The sequence below is a fragment of the Protopterus annectens genome, chromosome 17.part0 (assembly GCF_019279795.1).
Source record: "Protopterus annectens isolate FY-2018-M chromosome 17.part0, PAN1.0, whole genome shotgun sequence".
In the NCBI taxonomy this organism is placed as follows: domain Eukaryota; kingdom Metazoa; phylum Chordata; order Ceratodontiformes; family Protopteridae; genus Protopterus; species Protopterus annectens.
The window spans coordinates 240,928,673-240,950,332 of NC_056751.1; the positions used below are offsets into that span (position 1 = coordinate 240,928,673).

The window sequence follows — 21,660 nt, forward strand, 5'->3', positions numbered from 1 at the left end:
AGGACTGCAGCAATGTGAGATGAAGAACATCAGGATATCTTTGGGAACTGAGGGTACAAGCGGACTGTAACACCTCCAATGTGGTATATTTAGCCCATTGTGTGGTCTGCTTTAGTTATTATATAGGCAAAACCAATAGGAGGCTTAGGGAACGTATAAGTGACCATGTATACTGTACCAGAAAAATATTGGATTATAGTGCCTTGGCCAAACACACTATGGCCAAGGGGGATGAGCATACCTTTGTTTTTCAAGTTTTGCACATACAAAGGTTAGACGTTAGACAAGGGGACTTTGTTAATAGGATGGAATGCGCCGAGACAGAATGGATACTGAGACTGGGAGCTCATAGGGGACTGGGTCTTAATGACTCCGTGCCCTTGAAACCGATAATCAAAACTCGCCCCCTTAGGTAATGCCCTTGAATGCACTTTTTACACATGCTCGCATTGCACTATGTTTCTTTTATATAATGTATATTTTGTGCTTTATATAAGTAATATGTTATTTGTATATATTTTTTACACATTTTTTATCATTTGGTTAGGCACATTTTATGAGTAAAGACTAATTGATTTGTTATATGGGAGGAGGGTCCTGTGAACAATGCATTTTAAAATTTGACCACTAATTTTATTCAGCTGTCTGATGAAGCAATCCTTAGTTGTATTGTGAAAGCGCTTACCATTAAACTTTACTTGTGTGATTTTACTACACTGGACTACAATATTTGTTTCGCATTGGATATATGATTTAATCTACATTGGTACCTTCAGTTTTTGGTTTCTGTTGATTTTCGTTGGGTTTTTGTACCAGCAAAGGGCTTTTTTAATTTATGAAAGAACATTTTAAATGGCAGGTCTCTGATGTTTGAGACTAAAAAGAGGTATTTTGAACTCTTACAGGTGGACCAGCCTTCTCCATCTGCAGTCCCTCCTGTGCTTCCAGCCTTTAATGATGCCTTTCAGGCTGCATCTCAGACTTCAGATTCTCAGCCCCCAGCATCCAAACATCCTGATAGGATTCACAAGGTTCACCAGGATGCCCAGTTCTTGTTCAAGAACCCCCCTGCAGACCCAGCAGTCATTGTGTCAGAATCAGAAATCTGAAGAAAATACCCTTTTTTATCTGTCCCTTCATCTTCCTGTTCAGATTCAGAATCACAAATTTCTTCAGGAAGAGAGGTATCTTCCTTTCTTTGACCATTTTACAATTAATGATCAATAGTCTGAGATAAACCCCAAGCCAAACCCAGTAAACTACTGCTGTCCAAAGAAAATTGAGGAGTAAATGCATGTTTAGTTTTCGGTTTCTTTTTGACAAGAAGAATGGAGCCAACAGTGTTAACGGCAGCAACAGCTTTCCCGAGGATGGGCACAGTATTCTCACGCAACAGGACTATGTTACCTCTCCCAGAACCGACAACAGTGGCTATCCCTTTCCCACTGACGGCACCCCAACAGCCACAAAGGATGTAGCTGTAGATGCTACACCACAGGGATCTGGGGGTAAAAGAGGAGTTATTTATGGTACAACAAATTGCCACAACAGTCATCCACCTGTGGCTGACATAAATTTCTAGCCACCTGTAGCTAAGGTTGTTTACTTAACTTTTTCTTTTTGTGGCTGGAAGAAGAAGAACTCACCACGGGACCAGCAGCTTTTTTCATGGTCAAGCCAAAAATCTTTCTTCTTTCTCAGGGAAGACAAGCAGCAAATGCCAGTAAAAACATGTTTTTAAAAGTCACTATTTTGAATGAAAAACACAGTAAAATGTCCTTTAAAGCACTTTGCCAGTCCCACAAAAGCAAAACAATTTCTCTACAGAAAAAAATGTTTTCAGTTACTTCCCACCACTTTTAAACAGACAGAAAAAAATGAGTTTTCCTTTTAAAAGTAAGTTACAGTCTTGAGACAGACGTTAAAACACAATACTCCTATCTTTAAAATATCTTTCATAAAGAGGAAAGTAGTAAAACAGAGAAAATTAAAACTTTTTTTTTTAACCACAAAGGGAACTTATCTGCCCAGCAAAGAAAAGCAGAACCCGACTGTCGATCCTCAAAATTCTCAGAGAAGTGTACTCTGTTTGGCAGCAGTAAAGCTCTGAAGGGCTTCGTACCCAAACTTGTCTTTTAGTCGGCTCAGCTTGAGCTGCCTGACAGTTTGAGCATGTGGAAGGTGCCCTGAGAGTTTGGAAGCTGGCTGGCTGTCACATCCTTGGCTGGATACAACCTATATAGCTAAGGTCACAGCCCCCATGATCAATGTGATGAACATAGTAAGTGATTTAGGTCAGAGAAAAATCAATACACAATCAGAATTACTGTGAAAAAATGTAAGAACTGTATTTATGACATACTAAATAAAACCAGCATTCTAAAAGTTAACTCTCAGTTGTACATATATCGCTGAAGAGCCATGTAAGAAGGTCTGGTCAATTCAACTGAATGACAAGAACATAAATCAAATTATGAGAATTGTTATCAGTGCCTCATCACTGATGCACACTTTCAGATCAACCTACTCTTACAAAAGCTCTTAAAATATTCCTGAAGCCCTTGAGATTAGAAGAGTTCTCACTGTGGGCAGAGTTGCTGGTCAATGACATAAGGTGAGAAATGCATGGTCATCTAATTTAGGCTTAGATGAAAGACAGAAGAACCAAACAACCTCCTCTCTCTCAGCTTCCACACTGGATAAGATGGCCAACATGGTTAATGAAAATTTTAAAACTATAGAGCCATTGTGTTCATTCCAGAGACCAATAGCACCTCAATATGAAACGAGGAATATACATGTCAATACTTTTTTTTTGAAGGACCTGGAAAAAAGCCACATTCTTAAGTGGGGACAGCTGACAATGGGAAGCCCATAATTCAGCTTGGTTATTAATATTCTCTTACCAAAGGCTGTCCTCACATCTGGGATAGAGAATATAGAGCTACCAATCTATGTCAGGGTGACATAATAATAATAATAATAATAATAATAATAATAATAATAATAATAATAATAATAATAATAATAATTACACAGTTCTGTTCAAAGACTGAACAGACTAAAATTACACAAAAACAATTAAAAACCTAACTCACCTCCAATGTACTCTGAACGCGTTCTTTCTTAAAGCCATGTCTTTTAACTCCATCTGTGGTAGTAACAGGTTCTGTCCATTGGCCCTGGCCGTCTCCAGATAGTAAGCTATCACTTGGTAATAACGTCTCTGCCCAGAGTCGGCATACATTATCTTTACAGCATGTCAGTAACACATTGCACACTGAGCCCCTGAAAAGTGAAAATGCAAAACAATGTTAATTTTTAGCACTGCAAAACTGTAACAGCTCCACACTTGGTCAAACAGAACACAAAGTCAAATGCAATTGCCACATTTTTGAATTTATAATCGGTAAGCATCATTTCCTCACAAACCTGATAAATGCAGCCCACCCACATCAACATCTTAAATTAATATCTTCCTTAAAACTAAACTTTCCTCTAATAAAATCACAAGTAAGGTCAAGGCTTGAATGAATGGATTCTGGATGTGGAAATCAAATTGTTTAAAACACCACTGTAGCATCCAAATATCCAACCAATGGTCAGGGAAGCCAACACAAATATATAAAAAAAACGAGTACTTTATTGGGTGAGTGCTTTCGTGGTGTAGAGACACCACTTCTTCAGACCTTCCACAGCCATTAATATATTGCTTCATATATATTTGTTATTAACACTCTGGAGCCTATCACAATTCATAAGCAATTAATCACTGTTTAAATCTTTAAAGCTACACATTCACATTCCTAATATTTATAGAAAGCCTTCCTATTTAAACACATTGAAAATATTGTATAAATACATAAAAAACAATATCTATCAATATCTATCATGACTATTAACCATGAATAAACTACATCTAAAAAATAAAATTTGATAATAAAAGTTCAATTTACATGGTGTTGTCCCTAAAATATATATGTACTTGAATATTGTTATTATTTCAGTGAAATACACAGTGTATCTGTACTTTATATATGGTTCAACGACCCAAACTAGTGTAGAGATCTATTCCTTAAAACTGGCCTGATGTGCACCCTATCATTCAGGCCTTTACCCCTGTTTGCTTGTAACCTTATTATCCAACGTGTCTTTTGTTTCTGTCCTATTAATTATACCCCCTCCCCTCTCATTTTCAGTAACCTTCTCTATGACCAAGAACCTGAAAATATGGGTTATACTTTGTGTAAAAACATGTTTTGCTAAAGCATTAGAGTGAGATTCCTGATGTTCAAAAGATGCTCACGTATTCTAAATCATAGTTCCCTGTTAGTTTTACCCAAGCAAAAATTAGAGCAGCCATTGCAAACAGCAAAGTACACCACATTTTTGCTATTGCATTTCACTGTTACCTTGAATTTACTTTCTTAGTGTCCAGGTGCTCAAACTTATTACTTGAATCGATGAACTGGCACTGATTACATTTTGTGGAAGGTGTAGTTCTTGTATTCCTCTCAATATATCCCCCATCTCTATTAGTATAGCAAAGGTGTCTTAATGATTTTTTTTATTTTTGAATAAAAAAGTTGGATGATCCCCCACTATCTCCTTAATGGTAGGGTCAAAAGTTAGTTATCGACCAATGCCTCTATTATATTGGTTACTACTTGAACATTGCTTGAGTATTGAGTTGGAATATGCACTACATTTTTCTTAGTTGAAGTTGTGTTTCTTCATTTCTTGAAAAATAAGGTCCAACTGCCATCATCCTTAAGGCTTTGACCTCTTCTAGCGTGTCTGCTATATCATTCTCTAGATATCCCCTTTCTTTAAATCTCTCTACAAGATTCTCTACCTCCTTCATATAAACTTCATCCTTTACTGTTAATCTAGAGGCCCTTAGCACCTGCCCTCTTACTACATTTTTAAAAATGTGTTTGTGGTGCATGCCGTTTTTATGTAAAAGGGAATTTCTATTGCAATCTTATATTCTGGTTGAGAATTCTCCTTCCACGGATTGAAGTACTTTGATGTCTAAAAATTTGATTTCATTATTGGAAAAGTTTAGATCAAACTTTAAAAATGTAGTACTATTATTTATCTCAATATGGAAAGTTCTTAGTTCTTCCTCATTGCCTTGCCATATCAGGAAAAGGTAATCTACAAAACGCTTGTAAAAAATGACTTGATGCCAAGTGCTATTCAGTATAGTATTCTTCTCCCGCATAGCCATGAATAGATTGGCATAAATCCCCATGGCTACCCCTCCTTTTTGTAAATACAAAGGGTGGTCAAAAAGCTTGATGTTATTTATTAACACTTGTTCCAGTAATAGGCAAAGTAATTCAATTTGTGTGCCCTTATAAGTCCCTTCCATAGTTAGATAAGATTTTCTAAGCATTTCTATGCCTATCTCATTTGGTATGGAGGTAAACAGAGAATGAAAATCTAAGGTAACCAATAATACAGAGTCATTAATATTCTGTACATTATCTATAAATGTGTACAACTCACTCAAGAACCATCTAGTCTTTCAAAATGCTATTATTGCTGTCCACTATAGGTCTCAGAGACTTCTCTACATATACTGAAATGGGTTCTGTTGCCCAATTTCTCCCCGCTACTATCGGTCTCAATGGCAGTGACAAAGGATCTTTATGTACCTTGGGGATTCCCTGAATGATAGGATTAAGGGGATCAGAACCTTAAAATAATCTTGTAGCTCTGCTGTTATCCAATTATTCAATAAACAATCGTGTAATACCCCCTCCAATTTTGCCAATAACATATTCATTGTTTGTATATTTATAGCTTCACACGTATTTGTGTCATTTAACAAGAAGTTCTGTACTCACCATAACGTTCGATGTATGTAGTCCATCTCGCCTCACATTCTTACCCATGGGTTCGGAACCGAATGTCAGCTCCGACTCGGCCAAAATATTTCTAGCTCGAAGTCTTTCTATTGGCTGGGCTAAGATGGTATCCCATGCTGCACTGCTCCATATCCCCAGATCTAGTCTGCTGCGAACACCAACACTCATTCTTCATGCATAACACCCAAGGAACGGAAGAACAAACCAAGAATGAAGGTAGCTCTGAAACCAGACCTAACCTCCAGATCCTCCAGGAAGGGGGAAGGAGGAGGGGGTAAGTAAGAATGTGAGGCGAGATGGACTACATACATCGAACGTTATGGTGGGTACATAACTTCTTGATGTTATGTAGTCCAATCTCGCCTACATTATTACCCATGGGACAGCGTCCCTAGCACCTAAATCCTGGGAGGCTGAGTGGAAAATACTCCTGAGCACTGTGGAACCAAAGAAGACCTGCCCCTAGATACCACATCCAACTTGTAATGAGTAACAAAGGTGTGAGGAGATGCCCAAGTAGCCGCAGCACACAAATATCATCCATAGACAATCTGGCCTAATAGGCTGTAGATGTAGATACAGACAGAGTAGAGTGAGCCTTCACCGGGAATGGTAAATCTTTACCCCCTGAGGAATAAATGAACGAAATGCAACTGGAGATCCACCTGGACAGCGTAATTTTGGAGATAGGAGACCCAATTCTGTTTTCCGAAAAGGAAACAAACAGCTGATCAGATTTTCTGAGGGCTTTGGTTCTGTGCAGATAAAAACGTAATCGTCTGTGTACATCCAATTGATGAAATTTAAATTCTGCCTTGTTGGAGAACTGGGGAAAAAACATTGGCAACTCAATAGATTGATTAAGGTTACTAATTGACGCCACTTTGGGAAGAAAGGAAGGGTTGGGTTTGAGAGAAACCCTGTCCTTATTAAAAATCAAATAAGGGGGTTTGATTAATAAGGCTTGAAGCTCTGAAACGCATCTGGCAGATGTGATGGCTACTAAAAAGACAGTCTTCCAAGTTAAGAATTTTAAATCACAAGTGGCTGCAGGCTCAAAGGGGGTGAAGTAAGAGCCTGTAGAACAAAGTTTAAATCCCAAGGCATGACAGGTTCCGATACCGGAGGACGAAGTAACAGAGTGCCATTCAGAAAAGCCTTACAGAGTCTATGAGCCATCAGACTAGGTTTGTTTGCGACATGAAAGGTAGAAATCGCCACCAATTGGACTTTAATGGTTGCGGCCGCTGAACCCTGGTTGAAGAGCATAGACAAGAACTCCAATACAGACAAAATTGGAGTCGTGTAAGGGACAATCTTTTGGGTATGAGCCCAGATTGAAAACCTCTTCCATTTACTGTAGTAAATCTTCCTGGTGGAGGGCTTATGAGAGGAAGATAAAATATGAACCACCCCGCCCCCCCGGTGATAAATGATGAAGCCTAACTAATGACAGAAGTGGAATAGCCAGGTCGTCAACCGGAGGGTCCAAAGAGAGGGATGGAACTGCCCTGACGTGTGTCAGTAAGTTTGGCTGTGGGTCCAGAATCCAAGGAGCGTCCATGAGATAAGGATGGAGAAAGGGGAACCAAATTTGACGAGGCCAGTGTAGAGCAATCAGAATCATCCTGCTTCCCAAGGCTTGTGCTTTCTGAATAACCTTTGACAGCAAGGGAACCAGAGGGAAGGCATATAGTAGACTGGTGGGCCAATCATGGACTAGAGCATCCCCTGGGTGACTCCCCCTGAGGGGGGATCAACATGAAGTAGCTGCTGCATTTGGCATTGAGGGGGCTGGCAAAGAGGTCGCAGCAAGGCTGACCCCACCTGCGGAAGATCTGTTCTGCAACTTGACAGTTCAGGGACCACTCGTAAGGCATCAGAATAGCTCTGCTTAGCCTGTCTGCGATCACATTGGACTTCCCCGGAATGTGCGTTGCCATCAGAAAACGTTGGGAAGACACTGCCCACTGCCACACTCGCATGGCCTCTCTGCAAAGGGGATAGGACTTGGTTCCTCCCTGCTTGTTCAGATACCACACCACTGACATTGAGTGGATTGCAATAGTCCAGAGAGGAAGAAAACTCTGAAGTGCTTGCAATGCTAGTAACACAGCTCTCATCTCCAGGACACTGATATGCAGATGCATGTCATGCTCTTGCCACGTGCCTTGGACTGTCCTGCCTAGATAATTCCCCGCTACCCCATCTGGGAAAGCATCCGTGGTCACCGTGGCAATAGGGGGCACAGAAACGAAGGGCATTCCTGCATTCAGGTCGTCGGTGCAAAGCCACCAACTGAGATCCTGTTTGCACCAGTCCGTGAGAAGAATAGGGTAAGAAAGTGGAAGACGGAGAAACCACTGGGCAAAAAGTAGCCACTGAAGGAGTCTCATATGTAACCTTGCCAGAGGGACTAACAATCGTCGCAGCCATTGTCCCCAATAGCTGGAGGAACCATCTTGCCTTTGCTCTTCTCAGGGAGAGCAAGGCATGAACTTGTTGTTGTAGGACTCTGATTCTTTCCTGTGGTAGAAACGCCCGCATGAGGATGGTGTCTAGTTGTGCACCTATAAAAATGACACGCTGTGAGGGCAACAAGGCAGATTTTTCCCAGTTCAACGTGATGCCCAGCTGTTGACATAGGTTTATAGCAGTGGCCCTGGTCTGAATTAGTAGATGCCTGGTGGTGGCAGTAAGGAGCCAATCGTCCAGATATGGAAATACTTGGAATCCCTGACGTCTCAACCCGCAGAACTGCAGCTATGACGTCGGGTGAAGTGCGACATCAGCCGAGGCCAGACCCAGACTTTGGAATCCGGCCGACCGAAGGGCTGCCTGAAGCCAGGACAACCCATTTGTTAGGACTGCAGATGCATCCTTGAAGGACATCTTGGACTTTTGCATGTGGGTGTTCAGTTGGCTAAGATCTAATATGGGTCTCGGGTCCCATGTCCTTTTAGGCACCAAAAAGAATCTTAAGTCCCTAATCCAATCTGGTCTGAGGGGACATGTTGGATGGCTCCTTTATCTAACAGCTTTGAAACTTCTGCAGCTGTGTAATCCCTTTGACTGGGTGGAACATCTGGGATTTTCTTGATTGGAAGGGGGATCTGATGAGAAGGGGATGACATATCCTCCGGAAATTATTTGTAGAACCCATTGGTCCTGGCTAATATTTTGCCAGGCCTCCAGGTATAACGACATTCGACCCCCGACTGGCTCCGGAAACACACAGTTGGGCCTCCCATCAGGAGTGGCGTTAGGGAGAACCACAAAAGGAATCGCGGTCTTCCAAGTTGCGGGGGCCTCCTCTGCCTCTAGGGTGGCGTCTCCCTGAATAACCACCCCCTCCTCTGCCTCTGGAGGGGGGCTCACCTTGTGCACCGGGAAAAAACTTCTGTGATTTCTTGAACCACATTTTGCCACCCCTCTCTGGGCCTTGGGATAAGACCTAGAGGGAAGGGAAAAACAGACTCCTGCAGCAGAGTTTTTCCCTCCTGCTCGCACCTGGTGAGGGTGTCTTTCACCTTGGTACCGAACAAAGAGGAACCATCGAAAGAGGCATCAGTGAATGAAGACTTGAAGGCCTCCGCAAAATGACAAAGGCGCATCTAGGCCCGTCTCCTAAGAGCAACTCCCGAGCTTGCTGCCCAATTCGGTCCATCGGCTGCATATGAGATCAGCCTCATGGAGGAGTTAACGATGGAATTCAGGGTAGACATCTGAGCATTGACCGTCTGGGTCACCGCCTCAGAAACATTACCCGTGAGAGTATCTCCGAGCTCCTTGAGGAGATCTCTCTGGAGCAGTGTAAAGTGAGATAAATAATTCAGTGACCATAAGGTAAAGGTTGCTGAAGCAAGGGTACGCTTCCCGTACCGGTCCATGGTCCTAGACTCCTTGTTAGGAGGATGGACGGTGGAAGAAGTCTCGGCCAATTCCTTCTGAGTGGCCGCTGCCACCACCATGGCATCCACAGGGACTCCTTTGGACAGAAATTCCTTACCAGGAGGAGCAGACAAAAATTTATTGGGTCTCCTGGGGACTGGTTCCACAGAGTCAGGGGTCTCCCACACCCTTCGACAGACCAAATCTAGAAGCTCGAAGGGTGGAGATACCCAGGAGGCAGAGGGCTGGGCACCAAAGGCCTTAGGGAAGACAGACTCCTCCTTGGAGTGGGGCTTTGGATGGCCAGTCACCTCTGTTTCAAAATCTCTAGGATGTCAAAGAAAGAAACATCCTCAGAGGATGACTTGGGGGACCCCTCAGATTCCTTGAGGTCGGTGTCTGATGTGAGAGACTCATCCTGGGAATCTATGTGCTTCCTCTTGCACGTCTTCTTTCTGGGTGGCTCCTCAGGCAAGGACTCTGAGGGGCCCTCAGAAATGTGGGAACCCCTCATGGGGGTATCCTGATGCCTTGGGGCTCCGCTGTCTAGAGATATATGGTGATCAGAGACCTGCACCAGTGTAGTAGGGGACATAGTGACTGACCTGCATGATGCCGCTGACGACCTGGCCAGCGCACTCTGCATGGCCTCAAAGACTGGTCCCCCTGAGTCCAAGGAGCGACTAGCCTCTGAAACCACAACAGGAGTCGGACTTCCTCATGCCGAAGCACCGAGAGGGAGACTAGGAGCCGATAGGTGTCCTGAAGCCTCTCCCTCGGGTCCGACCGAAGAATCCTGAGTCCTGAATCTTGTGGACGGTGCCGACGGGGTCGGAGCTGATGTCAGCACCGATAAGCCAGGAGGGGCTGTCGGAACCAACCTAGGGACATCACACGGAGCCGAGCACTCCAGCTCCGAAAGCTGAGATACGCTCGGAGGAGGAAGTATCGAAGCAGGGTGAAGGATGGGCTCCAGAGCAGAGAACAATTTTGCCAAAACCAGTGACTGAGGGAGTCTCTGCACCACTATCAAAGTCCACATCTGATAAGGTCCTGCAGGATTTAAAGGATAGAGAGGGAGATCAAGACCTCCTCTCCGAAAGAGACCTGCGAGGAGGTGATGCTGGCCTAATGCTAGGCGATTGGCTCCGAATAGGTTCCAAAATGATTGAAGCCGATGCTGGTTCCATAACAGACACTTCCTGTGGCCCCGAGGACAATGGACCTGAGGATGTCGAAGCAGACTTTGCTATTTTCTTCGGTGGCTCCGAGGAGACTGATGGAGCCGGAGATCTCTTTTTAGATTTCGAAGATTATATCTTGGGAGCTGGAAGCAGTTTTCAGACCCTCCTCGAAGGAGGGTTTCAGAAGTCCCTTCAAAATCAACTTGTTCTTCCTTTCCTGAAGAACTCTCGGACTAAAAGCATGACAAACTGCACGACTCCTGGAGATGGATTGCTCCCAGACAATACACACAGACAGAAAGTCCATCGGTAATGGACATTTTATAGTTGCACCTAGAGCATTTCTTGAAGCCCGAGGGCTTGTGCTCCTTAGAATCTTTGGACATAGTTAGCTACAACAAAGCATCAAAGACAACAAACACTGACAACAGTAGCAACGGTAAAACAGTCACAAGGTGGGAAAAACACTACCACAAATGAGAACCTCAAGATCTCTAACTAAAATGATCCTTAGGCACAACACAGGAGGGGAAGACTAAAACCTCTAATTTAAACGGTTTTAGACCTGTACAAAAATAAAACACAAGGAAGCAAGGGACAGACTAGGTCCTCTAACTGAAACGGGCCTAGCCCGTTGGAACAGCTAGTGGGATACCACAGAAAAAACGATCAAACACAAAACTTTTTCACCATACAAGACCAGAACACGCAATAGCTATTAAAATAGCTTTTTGTTTGCAAACAATTCTCTAAAAATGAAGCAAAAAGGGTACTTAGCCACAGCCAAGAGCGAGACCACGTCCGAGCTACACGAGTGGCAAATGAGATCTGGGATATGGAGCAGTGCAGCATGGGATACCATCTTAGCCCAGCCAACAGAAAGACTACGAGCTAGAAAAGTTTTGGCTGAGTCGGAGCCGACATTCGGCTATGAACCCATGGGTAAGAATGTAGGCGAGATTGGACTACATAACATCATTTCTTTCATCTTCCTGTTATAATCTGATCTATTCATCATGACAAATCGGCCCACCTTTGTCTGGTGGTTTTATTATGATACTTTCATCATTCTCCAAACTTTTTACAGCTTTATATTTATTTCTGGTTACATTACTAAAATTAACATGTTCTTCACTCTTTAATGCATCAAAAATCTCCAGTTCACATAAATCAGTAAATACATCTACTATAGGATTGTTCGGAGGAGTAAAAGTGCTAGGTTTTTTAAATTGTCTTACATCGCTATCATTGCTGTTACCAAACATTAGTTTCAGTAAAACATTTCGACTAAATAATTTCAAGTCCAATATACTTTATCTTAGTCTTTTGTGCAGGTATGAAGAGACCCCTGCTTAGCAAGCTTCTCTCAAGTGTAAGAGTCCATGAAGATATATCTCCATATCAGCGATTTATCGTTTCTTTGTTGTTCCAGCCTTTCTTTACTGCTCATTCGTCTTGGTGATCTTGTTGGCCCTTACTCTTGAATTGTCCTCTGCTCTGTGACCTCCCTCTCACTGTGCCTTGATATGGGGAGGAAAGTCTGATTGGTAAAGTGCGAAAAACCTGCTGCTGTTCTTTATTTTCTGAAACATGCTTCTCCATTGCAGTTGCTGCTGCCGTGGTCTCAACGGACTGTTTACTTCCTGGACGTCTTTGTTCTGTGGTTGTTCAATGGTGCTAACACACTCTTTCTTTGATGTGAGAACGTCCTCTTGTGCCCTTAATGCTGAGTTCGTTGGTCACACACATAATTCATTAAGAGGCTTGCTTCCTATTGTTAGGTTAGCCTCTGTAGTTATGTGCTTTGTTCTCTCTTCATTTAAGGTGGTAAGAATAATACAATCAATCTCTCCTTGTGTCCGTGGCCATATGAACATGTGCCCCTCCTTAAAGTCTCTTATCCCTCTCAGGCTTGCCATATTTTTTGCTGGAACAGTCCATTTTCAGATAGGGATACTAAATTAATGACAGATGTTAATTTTTCATCCACTAATTTAGTGGGATAGTTATTATACAGTTGTTCCTGCTGTGCCATTATAGTATCCTTTATTACAATTTCTTCTTTCTCTGAGCATTCTGTAAGTAATAGAATATAATTGAAGCTTGGTTGTAAACTGAGCTGTTGACATCTTGATAGCATTTCAGGATATCGCTCACCTTGTGTTGGCATTTTCAGCGTTCTAAGCCCACGTGGAATGACTTGGTGTTTAAGGCAAGCCTCCAAGTGGTAGCATTGTGCTTGAACCTTTTTAATTTTATAAAGTTCATCTTATTTATGCATTGCCCTCAGAAATGAAGAAAAATCTACGTCATTATATTCAGTTTTTCCTCTATTATTTCCTCTAATAAAACCCTGGGTCTGTGGCATACAAGAACAAAGCCTTGCCAACAACCCAAGCTCTTTCTGCAATTCAGGCACTGGAAAAAAAAAAAAAAAACAGGTGCAGAAGATTAGGAAAAACTGGCAAAATGCCCCTGGGAGAGAGACTGGTGGTCTGGTGGATGTTTTGCAGCATGTAAGCATAAGCTTGCAGATGAAATGGTCATAACCAGAGATGTGAGCCTGGCCTAGCAAGCCAGTGATGCAGCCTTCATTAGAATGCTGGAGGGAGCTCTAACAGGCAGGAAAGAAAGCCCAGTAGGCCATCTCAGTAATGCAACACTTATGCCAGCCACCAAGGGTGGGGTTAAGGACCTTAATTGGGAAAACCCCTTGAACATCGCCAGAATGACAAGCCTGCATAGTACAGATTAGAGGGGTAGCTGCAACATGACAAAACTTAAGTTAAACTAATCTTCCAATAAAATCCTCATATGGTCATGGTTCCTGTCTAAATCAGACAGACTCAACCCTTCCCTCATTCCATATTCTTTCATTTATTACGAGCATATCCCATTTTCAATAGAAGCCTGAGGAGAAAATCTCAAACACTATAAATAGTTTACAAATTACAATTTGAAAAAAAAAAATCAGAAAGTTGTATTGCAAATACTACTCCATATAAACTGGTTGCAGAATTTGTATTTCTTTACAAAATAAACTTGAAAATAACAGTAAACAAATCTTCCAGGAAGAAGGTGGCACCTTCCATACTGTATCTTTTCCTAAACCAGTCTGCTGGTCATCAGCCTCCCTAATGAAGCCTCAATTTTGTTACCTCATTCTGAGGACCAAGTTTACCCTCCAAGGCAAGGGACTGTTCCCAGATGGTATAAGGGTTTGCAGCAGTGCAGCACCTAAATGCCCCAAAACAGGGAAAAACAACATGACTAAGCTTCAATCATGGTGTCAGTCAGTAAGCTTGTTTCCATCCCCCCTTATTACTTACTCTCACAGCTCAGACAAGCAGGACTTGCATGATAACACCAAATAACCCATGCATGCTTCTAAGCATGTACCAAGTTCAGCTACAGCTTATGAATGAGCTGCACAATGGATGCTTGCTACCAGGTGTTCAAGGCGTCTTGATGAAAAACCTAACACTTACTGGGTGCCAGTAGTTGGGTGCCAGTACTCCAGAGCAATGGACAAACTTCCTCCTCCCAAGAGGACCAAGCTTGTGCTCTCCACTAAAAAGTACAGTTTTGTACCTACCATAAATGTAGATGTTAGAGTGTATTCACTGCTGCAGTCATTACACTTGGGTTATCCTGCCGTCAGGCGGTCCCGCAGTCGGCCAGAGTTCCAAAGTCTTGGTCCGGCGTCGGTTGCTGTCGCTTCTTCCCGGATGTCAGTGCGCCAGGGGTATATAAGATGCAGCCAACGCCATTTTCTTCAGTTTTTCTTGCCCCAGATCTCAGGTGCCCCCAAATAGGTAGGCAATACATATTGCTAATAAAACATACATAAAAAATAAAAGCAATACCTTCAGTTACAAGCAAATACACTACATAGGTTGTATAGGGTAGAAAGGTAGAGATAAGTTCCAGCTAAGAAAGTGGGGATGGAGGAAGGGTAACCTGGACTGCAGCAGTGAATACACTTGAACATCTACATTTATGGTAGGTACAAAACTGTACTATGTTCATTGTGTTTCACTGCTGCAGTCATTACACTTGGGTTGAATCCCAAAGCTGAGGTTGGGTGGCTGGGTCTATAAAGGATTTAGGGTGGCTATGAGACCCTGCAGCACTGCAGTGGCAAAGCCAGCTCTGGATTTAGAGTAAAGAGGCAAGTGGTAATGCTTGGTAAAGGTGTGCACTGAACTCCAAGTTGCAGCTTCCAAAATATCCTTGGTAGGTACTCCTCTAAGGTAGGCAGTTGAAGTGGCTGTTGCCCTGGTGGAATGTGGCCTAATGTTGTTAGGTACAGTTTTTCCATGCTGTGTGTAGCAGAAAAGTACAGTTTTGTACCTACCATAAATGTAGATGTTAGAGTGTTCACACTGCTGCAGTCATCACACTTGGGTTATCTGCCGTCAGGCGGGTCCCGCAGTCGGCCAGAGTTCCAAAATCTTGGTCAGGCGTCAGTTGCTGTCACTTCTTCCCTGATGTCAGTGTGACAGGGGTATAAAAGAAACAGCCGACGCCATTTTCTTCAGTTTTTCTTGCCCCAGATGTCAGGTGCCCCCAAATAGGAAGGCAGCACATAATCCTAAGTAAATTACATAGTAGAAAACAATAGCTACAGCTGTAAGCAAATACACCATATAGAAATACATCTTAGAGTTTGTATAAACAGGGAGCTATAGATAAAACCCAGGTAAAAAGAGGGGAAGGTGGGAGGGTAACCTGGACTGAAGCAGTGTGAACACTAACATCTACATTTATGGTAGGTACAAAACTGTACTATGTTCATTGTGTTACACTACTGCAATCATCACACTTAGGTTGAATCCCAAAGCTAAGGCTGGGCGTTGGTACTAAACAGGGTTTGGAGAAGCTAGTAGGGCCCTGCAAAACTGCAGTGGCAAAGCCAGCTCTGGTTTTTGAGTAAAGAGGTAAGTGGTAGTGCTTGGTGAAGGTGTGCACTGAACTCCAAGTTGCAGCTTCCAAAATATCCTTGGTTGGTACCCCTCTGAGGAAGGCTGCTGATGTTGCTGAAGCCCTGGTGGAATGAGGCGTAATGTTACCAGGTACAGGTTTCCCATGGTGTATGTAGCAGAAACGGATGCAATGTCCTATCCACTTTGAAATGGTCTGTTTTGATATAGGCTTTCCTTGATATCTTGATCTCAGAGCTGATCAGATTTTCTGAAAACCTTTGTTTTATCCAAGTAGAAACGTAATTGCCTGTGAATGTCCAAAGAGTGTAGCAGCCTTTCCCCCTTTATTCTGGGGGTTTGGATAAAAGGTGGGTAAATGAATGGTTTGGTTTAGAGCCACACTGGATACTACCTTTAGCATAAAGGAAGGGTTAGTTCGTAGAGAGACTCTGTCTTGATGAAAAATTATGAAAGGCTCCATTGTCATTAGGGCCTGTAGCTCTGAGACTCTTCATGCTGAAGTTATTGCTAGCAGCAGGGCAGTTTTCCATGATAAAAACTGTAAATCAGCTGAAAAAGCTGGCTCGAAGGGTGGTAGTGTAAGTTTTTCCAAAACAAAATTGAGGTCCCAAGTTGGTGTTCTTCGGGGCGGTCTTATGTTCTTAGCCCCTCTGAGGTACCGTCTTAATAATGGATGGGAAAAAATAGGAGGATCCGTGTTGTAATGAGCTGAAATAGCTGAAGTGTGGATCTTTATAGAGGAGAAGGAAAGGCCTTTGTCCAACATCTCAGTTAAATATTGCAGAATCTGAGGAATATTTGGGACAAGAGGATTTTGACCTTTACCCTGGTTCCAGGTGCAGAATCATTTTCATTTGTCTGAGTAGGTTTTCCTGGTGCTGGGTCTCCTGGCCTCCAGAATGACATCCATAACAGCTGTAGAGAGAAGTGTTGACTGGTTGTTTAGATAATCTGCCATGCAGCCAGATTTAAAGTCTTAAGCTGGCTGTGTAGAATCTGATTGTTTTGCTGAGTCAGCAGGTGAGGAATTTGAGGTAAAATCCATGGTGGGCCTTGAGCCATGTTCCTTAATATTGGATACCAGTGTTGGCGTGGCCAGTCTGGAGCAATGAGTATAATTTGTGGCCTCCCTAATCTGGCTTTTAGCAGCACCTTTGCCAGAAGAGGCAGTGGAGGAAAGGCATACACTGTTTTTTCCAACTGAATGAGAGGGTGTCCACTTTCCAAGCTAGAGTGTGGTATGTCCTTGTGCAAAACTTCGCAGTTGGTAGTTTTGAGGGGAAGCAAACAGATCTATGTCTGGGCTCCCCCATTTTTGAGTTATCATTGTGAATACTTGTGGGTCCAGTTTCCACTCATGAGGATCCATGATATTTCTGCTTAGTTTGTCTGCCAACGTATTTTTCTTTCCTGGCAGGAATTGTGCTTGTAGTTGAACTTGGTAGGTCAGTGCTGTGTTCCACAAGGTCATTGCTTGCCTGCATAGGGGGTAGGAATGTGTGCCCCCTTGTTTGTTTATGTACCACATCACTGTGGTGTTGTCCGTCTTTATTAGAAGTTGTCCTGGATGTAGGAGGTCCTTGAAAGCTGTTCGGGCATTTTGTACAGCTAGCATCTTTTTTTGATTGATGTGGAGATGCATTTGATCTGCAGACCATTTGCCCTGAATACACTGTTCTGACATGTGTGCTCCCCAGGCATAATCCGATGCATCTGTTGTCATTGTTTGCCAGGCTGTGGGCAAGGTGAAAGGCTGACCCTTGTTGAGGTGACATGCCTGAGCCCACCATAGAAACTCCTGTTGAAGGCAGGGAATTAGTGGTATTGTTTTCAAGCTGTGACTGTGTTGAGTCCATACGCTTTTCAGGTTCCATTGTAATTTCCTCATATGCAGTTCGGCATATGGTATTAGTAGTATGCAAGATGCCATGAATCCCAAGGCCTGCAGAATTTTTCTTGCAGGAAGTTGGGTCTTTGTTGCCATCATTTTGAAGTATTGAGTCAGTTGTCCTTGCTTCTCTGGCGTGAGATAAGCCATCTGGGCCATAAAGCTGGCACCCAGGAATATTATGTCTTGTGAGGGCACTAGTTTTGACTTCTTTTCATTTACTGTGTACCCTAGGCAACTTAGTAGGTTTTTTACAAATGCAAGATGTTTTAAAAGAATGTCCTAGCTGTTTGCTTGAATAAGGCAGTCATCCAGGTATGGATATATTTGGATTCCTCTTTGTCTGCAGTATGCAATTACTGGTGCCAGGCATTTTGTCAAGACCCTGGGTGCAGTAGATAAACCAAAGGGCAGTGCAGAGAATTGGTAATGAGTTGTACCTGCTATAAATCGGAGGTATCGTCTGCAATTTTGTCTGATAGGGACATGCAGGTATGCCTCCTTGAGGTCCAACGTTACTAGCCAAGCCTTCTTGCCCAGCATGGGAAGAAATTGCTGTAGTGTGAGAATCTTGAATTTGGGTACTTCCAGGTATGTGTTTAGAATTGAAATGTCCAGAATGGGTCTCCAGGCTTTGTCCTTTCGGGGAACCAGAAAGAGTCTCGAGTAAAATCCTTGTCCTTGCTCCTGTATAGGAACCTGTTGAATGGCTCATGTCCATGAGTGTTGTAATTTGTCTTTGAGCCTCTGCCCGGTGATTTGATGGCAGGTTTGGCATTCCTTTTATCCTTGGTAAAGTGTGAAAGTGGAGCCTGTATCCTTGAGTTATAATATTTAGGACCCATTTGTCTTTTCTGATGATGTGCCAATTGTCTGCAAAAAGTGCAAGTTTTCCGCCCAAGGGAGCTGCCAAGAGTGATTTGCTTGGCAGTCTGAGGGGTAAGTCATTGTGATTGTCTTCTGATAGTTTGAGACCTGTCTTCTCCTCCTTTCTGGGTTGTGGCACCCCATTGTCGTGGCTTTAAGAGCCTTGTGACTGACCTCTGCCCTTGGGCGTCTGTATTTGCCCCTCTGAGGTCTGAAAGGACCAGTTTTTGGTTGGCCAATTTCTGCTGAAACGAGGGGGTTGGACCTGTAAAAAAATCCTTGACCATCTGCATAGATTTTGCCTTATCCTCCATTTTCTTTAAAACCTCTTCTGCTTTCACACCAAATAAAACATCCTGCTGTATGCGTGCATCCAATAACTTTGCTTTAACATGATCAGGTAAAGTTTGTTCTTTTAACCAAGCATGCCTACGAATGACAGACCCTGTTACAGCTTCTCTGCAAGAAGCTTCCAATGAATCAAATCCACATTGCAAAGTATGTTTTCCCACTTGTTCTGCTGTATGCAACAAATCTTGCATTTCCTTGTAATCAGGCTGCTCTGTATGTGTGATCATTTTTTGTTTTAATTGAGACATCAAATATTGCTGATATTTCAGCATGTGAAACTGGCAAATTAAGGCCCTCATAGCTAGAGTAGCTGAGGTATATACTTTCTTACCCATCTGTCTAGTGCTCTAGAATCCCTTTCAGATGGTACTGGATTTTTAGCAATAGAGGCCTTAGCCCCTTTGGGACTCTGGGAAATGGTTTCTGGGTCAGCAACAGGGCTTTTATATAGGAATTTATGTGAGTCAGGGACTCTGTAGTATCTGTCTGGTTTGGCTGGTGCAGGAGGTAATGAATCTGGGTTAAGGCTAGATTCTGAATAAACATCATCCACAATGTCTAACACTGGTGGAATAGCAAGAGGTCTGTGCTGGGGTAGTAAGAGGAACTCTCTGAGCCTTTTCTTAGAATCAGAGTAATCCTGGCCTTCCCCGTGGAAATGTTCCCTCATGGTATGTAAAGTTTCCCCAAAAGAGTAGTCTTCTGGGGGAGATGCTGAAGGAATAGACTCTTCAGCATCAGAGTCTTCCATAAAGGGGAAAAAGAGTACTCCTGTTCCTCAGAAGAATCTGAGGTAATGGAAACCTGGTCAGAGGAAGCATAGTCCTCCTCCTGTCTAGGCCTTTTGTCAGGTGGGGGAATGGGAACCCCTGATTACGGTAATTAAGTCTTCGGCCATCTTAAGCATCTGTTTCTTAGGCATGGGGCCTTGCACTGGAGACTGCTGTACAGGCTTCCTTACTTTTAATGGAGTTTTCAGTTTTGCAAAGCATTTAATAGCAAGTGTAGTCGGTCTGAAGACTCGTTCAGCAACTGACGGCCTTTCAACTGCACCGGAATCCCCATCAGCCATGGAGTCGGAAGGGCCTAAAGATAAAGGCTCTGGAGGCCCTGCAATCTCCACTTGGGAGTCAGATGCAGGTTGGAGTTCTAAATCAGCGGTGGTCAGGAGCTGCGTAGGCACCTCAATGAAAAAGTACGGTTTTGTACCTACCATAAATGTAGATGTTCGAGTGCTAATACAGCTGCAGTAATCACAGATGGGTTTTCTGCCGTCAGGCGGGTCCTCGGTCGGCCAAATTCCAAAGTCTAGGTCCGGCGTCGGTTGTTGTCGCTTTCTTTCCTGACGTCAGTGAGGCAGGGGTATACAAGACACAGCCGACGCCATTTTCTTCAGTCTTTCTTGCCCCAGATGTCAGGTGCCCCCAGAAGGAAGGCAATACATAAATTATATTTATATACATGCAATGCAATATAATAAAAAATCAGTAGTTGCAAGCAAATATACTATAGAAGGATAACCCAATCAGGTTGTATGAAGAGGGGTTAGGCCCTAGGCCTTTACCAAGAGGGGAAGGAGGGAGGGAAAACTGTACTGCAGCTGTATTAGCACTCGAACATCTACATTTATGGTAGATACAAAACTGTACTATGTTCATCGTGCATACAGCTGCAGTAATCACAGATGGGTAGAATCCCAAAGCTATGCACAGGGTGGTAGGCACTAGGTGGAACTGGGATGAGCCAGAATGCCCTGCAACACAGCAGTGGCAAAGCCTGCTCTAGTTTTCGAATATAAAGGCAGGTGGTAGTGTTTTGTGAAGGTATGCACAGAACTCCAAGTGGCTGCCTCCAAAATATCTTTGGTAGGAACTCCTCTGAGGAAGGCTGTAGAGGTAGCTGTGGCCCTGGTGGAGTGGGATCTGATGCCTGTAGGGACAGATTTTCCATGATAGGAGTAACAAAACCGTATGCAGTGGCCTATCCATTTTGAAATTGTCTGTTTGGTAACTGGCTTCCCTTGAGCTCCTACAGCATAGGACACAAAAGTTGTTCTGATTTCCTGAAAGGCTTTGTTCTGTCCAAATAATAACGTAGCTGTCTATGGATGTCTAAGGAGTGTAGCAGCCTTTCCCCTTTGTTTTGATGATTGGGGTAAAAGGTAGGTAAGTGTATGGCTTGATTTAAAGCTACCCTGGATACCACTTTAGGCATAAATGACGGGTTGGTTCAAGGGAAACCCTGTCCTGATGGAAGATGAGAAAGGGCTGCACAGCCATGAGGGCTTGTAGTTCAAACCCTACGAGCTGAGGTAATGGCCAGAAGGAAGGCTGTTTTCCAGGACAAATATTGCAAATCTGTTGAGGCAGCTGGTTCAAAGGGAGGCAATGTTAATTTTTCTAGAATGTAATTAAGATCCCAGGCTGGCATTGGTTGTTTCCTTGGTGGTCTTATATTCTTAGCCCCTCTGAGGAACTGTCTTAAGAGTGGGTGAGAGAATAAGGGTGGATCAGTGTTGAATTCTGCAGAAATGGCTGAGGCATGGATTTTTATGGAGGAAAATGAAAGTCCACTGTTCAGCAGCTCAGCTAGATACTGTAATACCTGAGGCAAATTCAGTTTTCTATGGTCCTGGCCTTTTTTCTCATTCCAAGAGC

At 43.2% G+C, this 21,660-nt stretch overlaps 1 protein-coding gene across 1 annotated transcript in view; it reads right to left on the bottom strand.

Moving 5' to 3' along the window:
- DMXL1 (Dmx like 1) overlaps positions 1 to 21,660 on the bottom strand; it is a 2,737,735-nt gene that overhangs the window by 2,361,993 nt on the left and 354,082 nt on the right. The window contains exon 7 of the mRNA XM_044059165.1: positions 3,099 to 3,288. Within this exon, the coding sequence (XP_043915100.1) occupies positions 3,099 to 3,288 (190 nt within the window). The remainder of the gene's footprint in view (positions 1 to 3,098; positions 3,289 to 21,660) is intronic.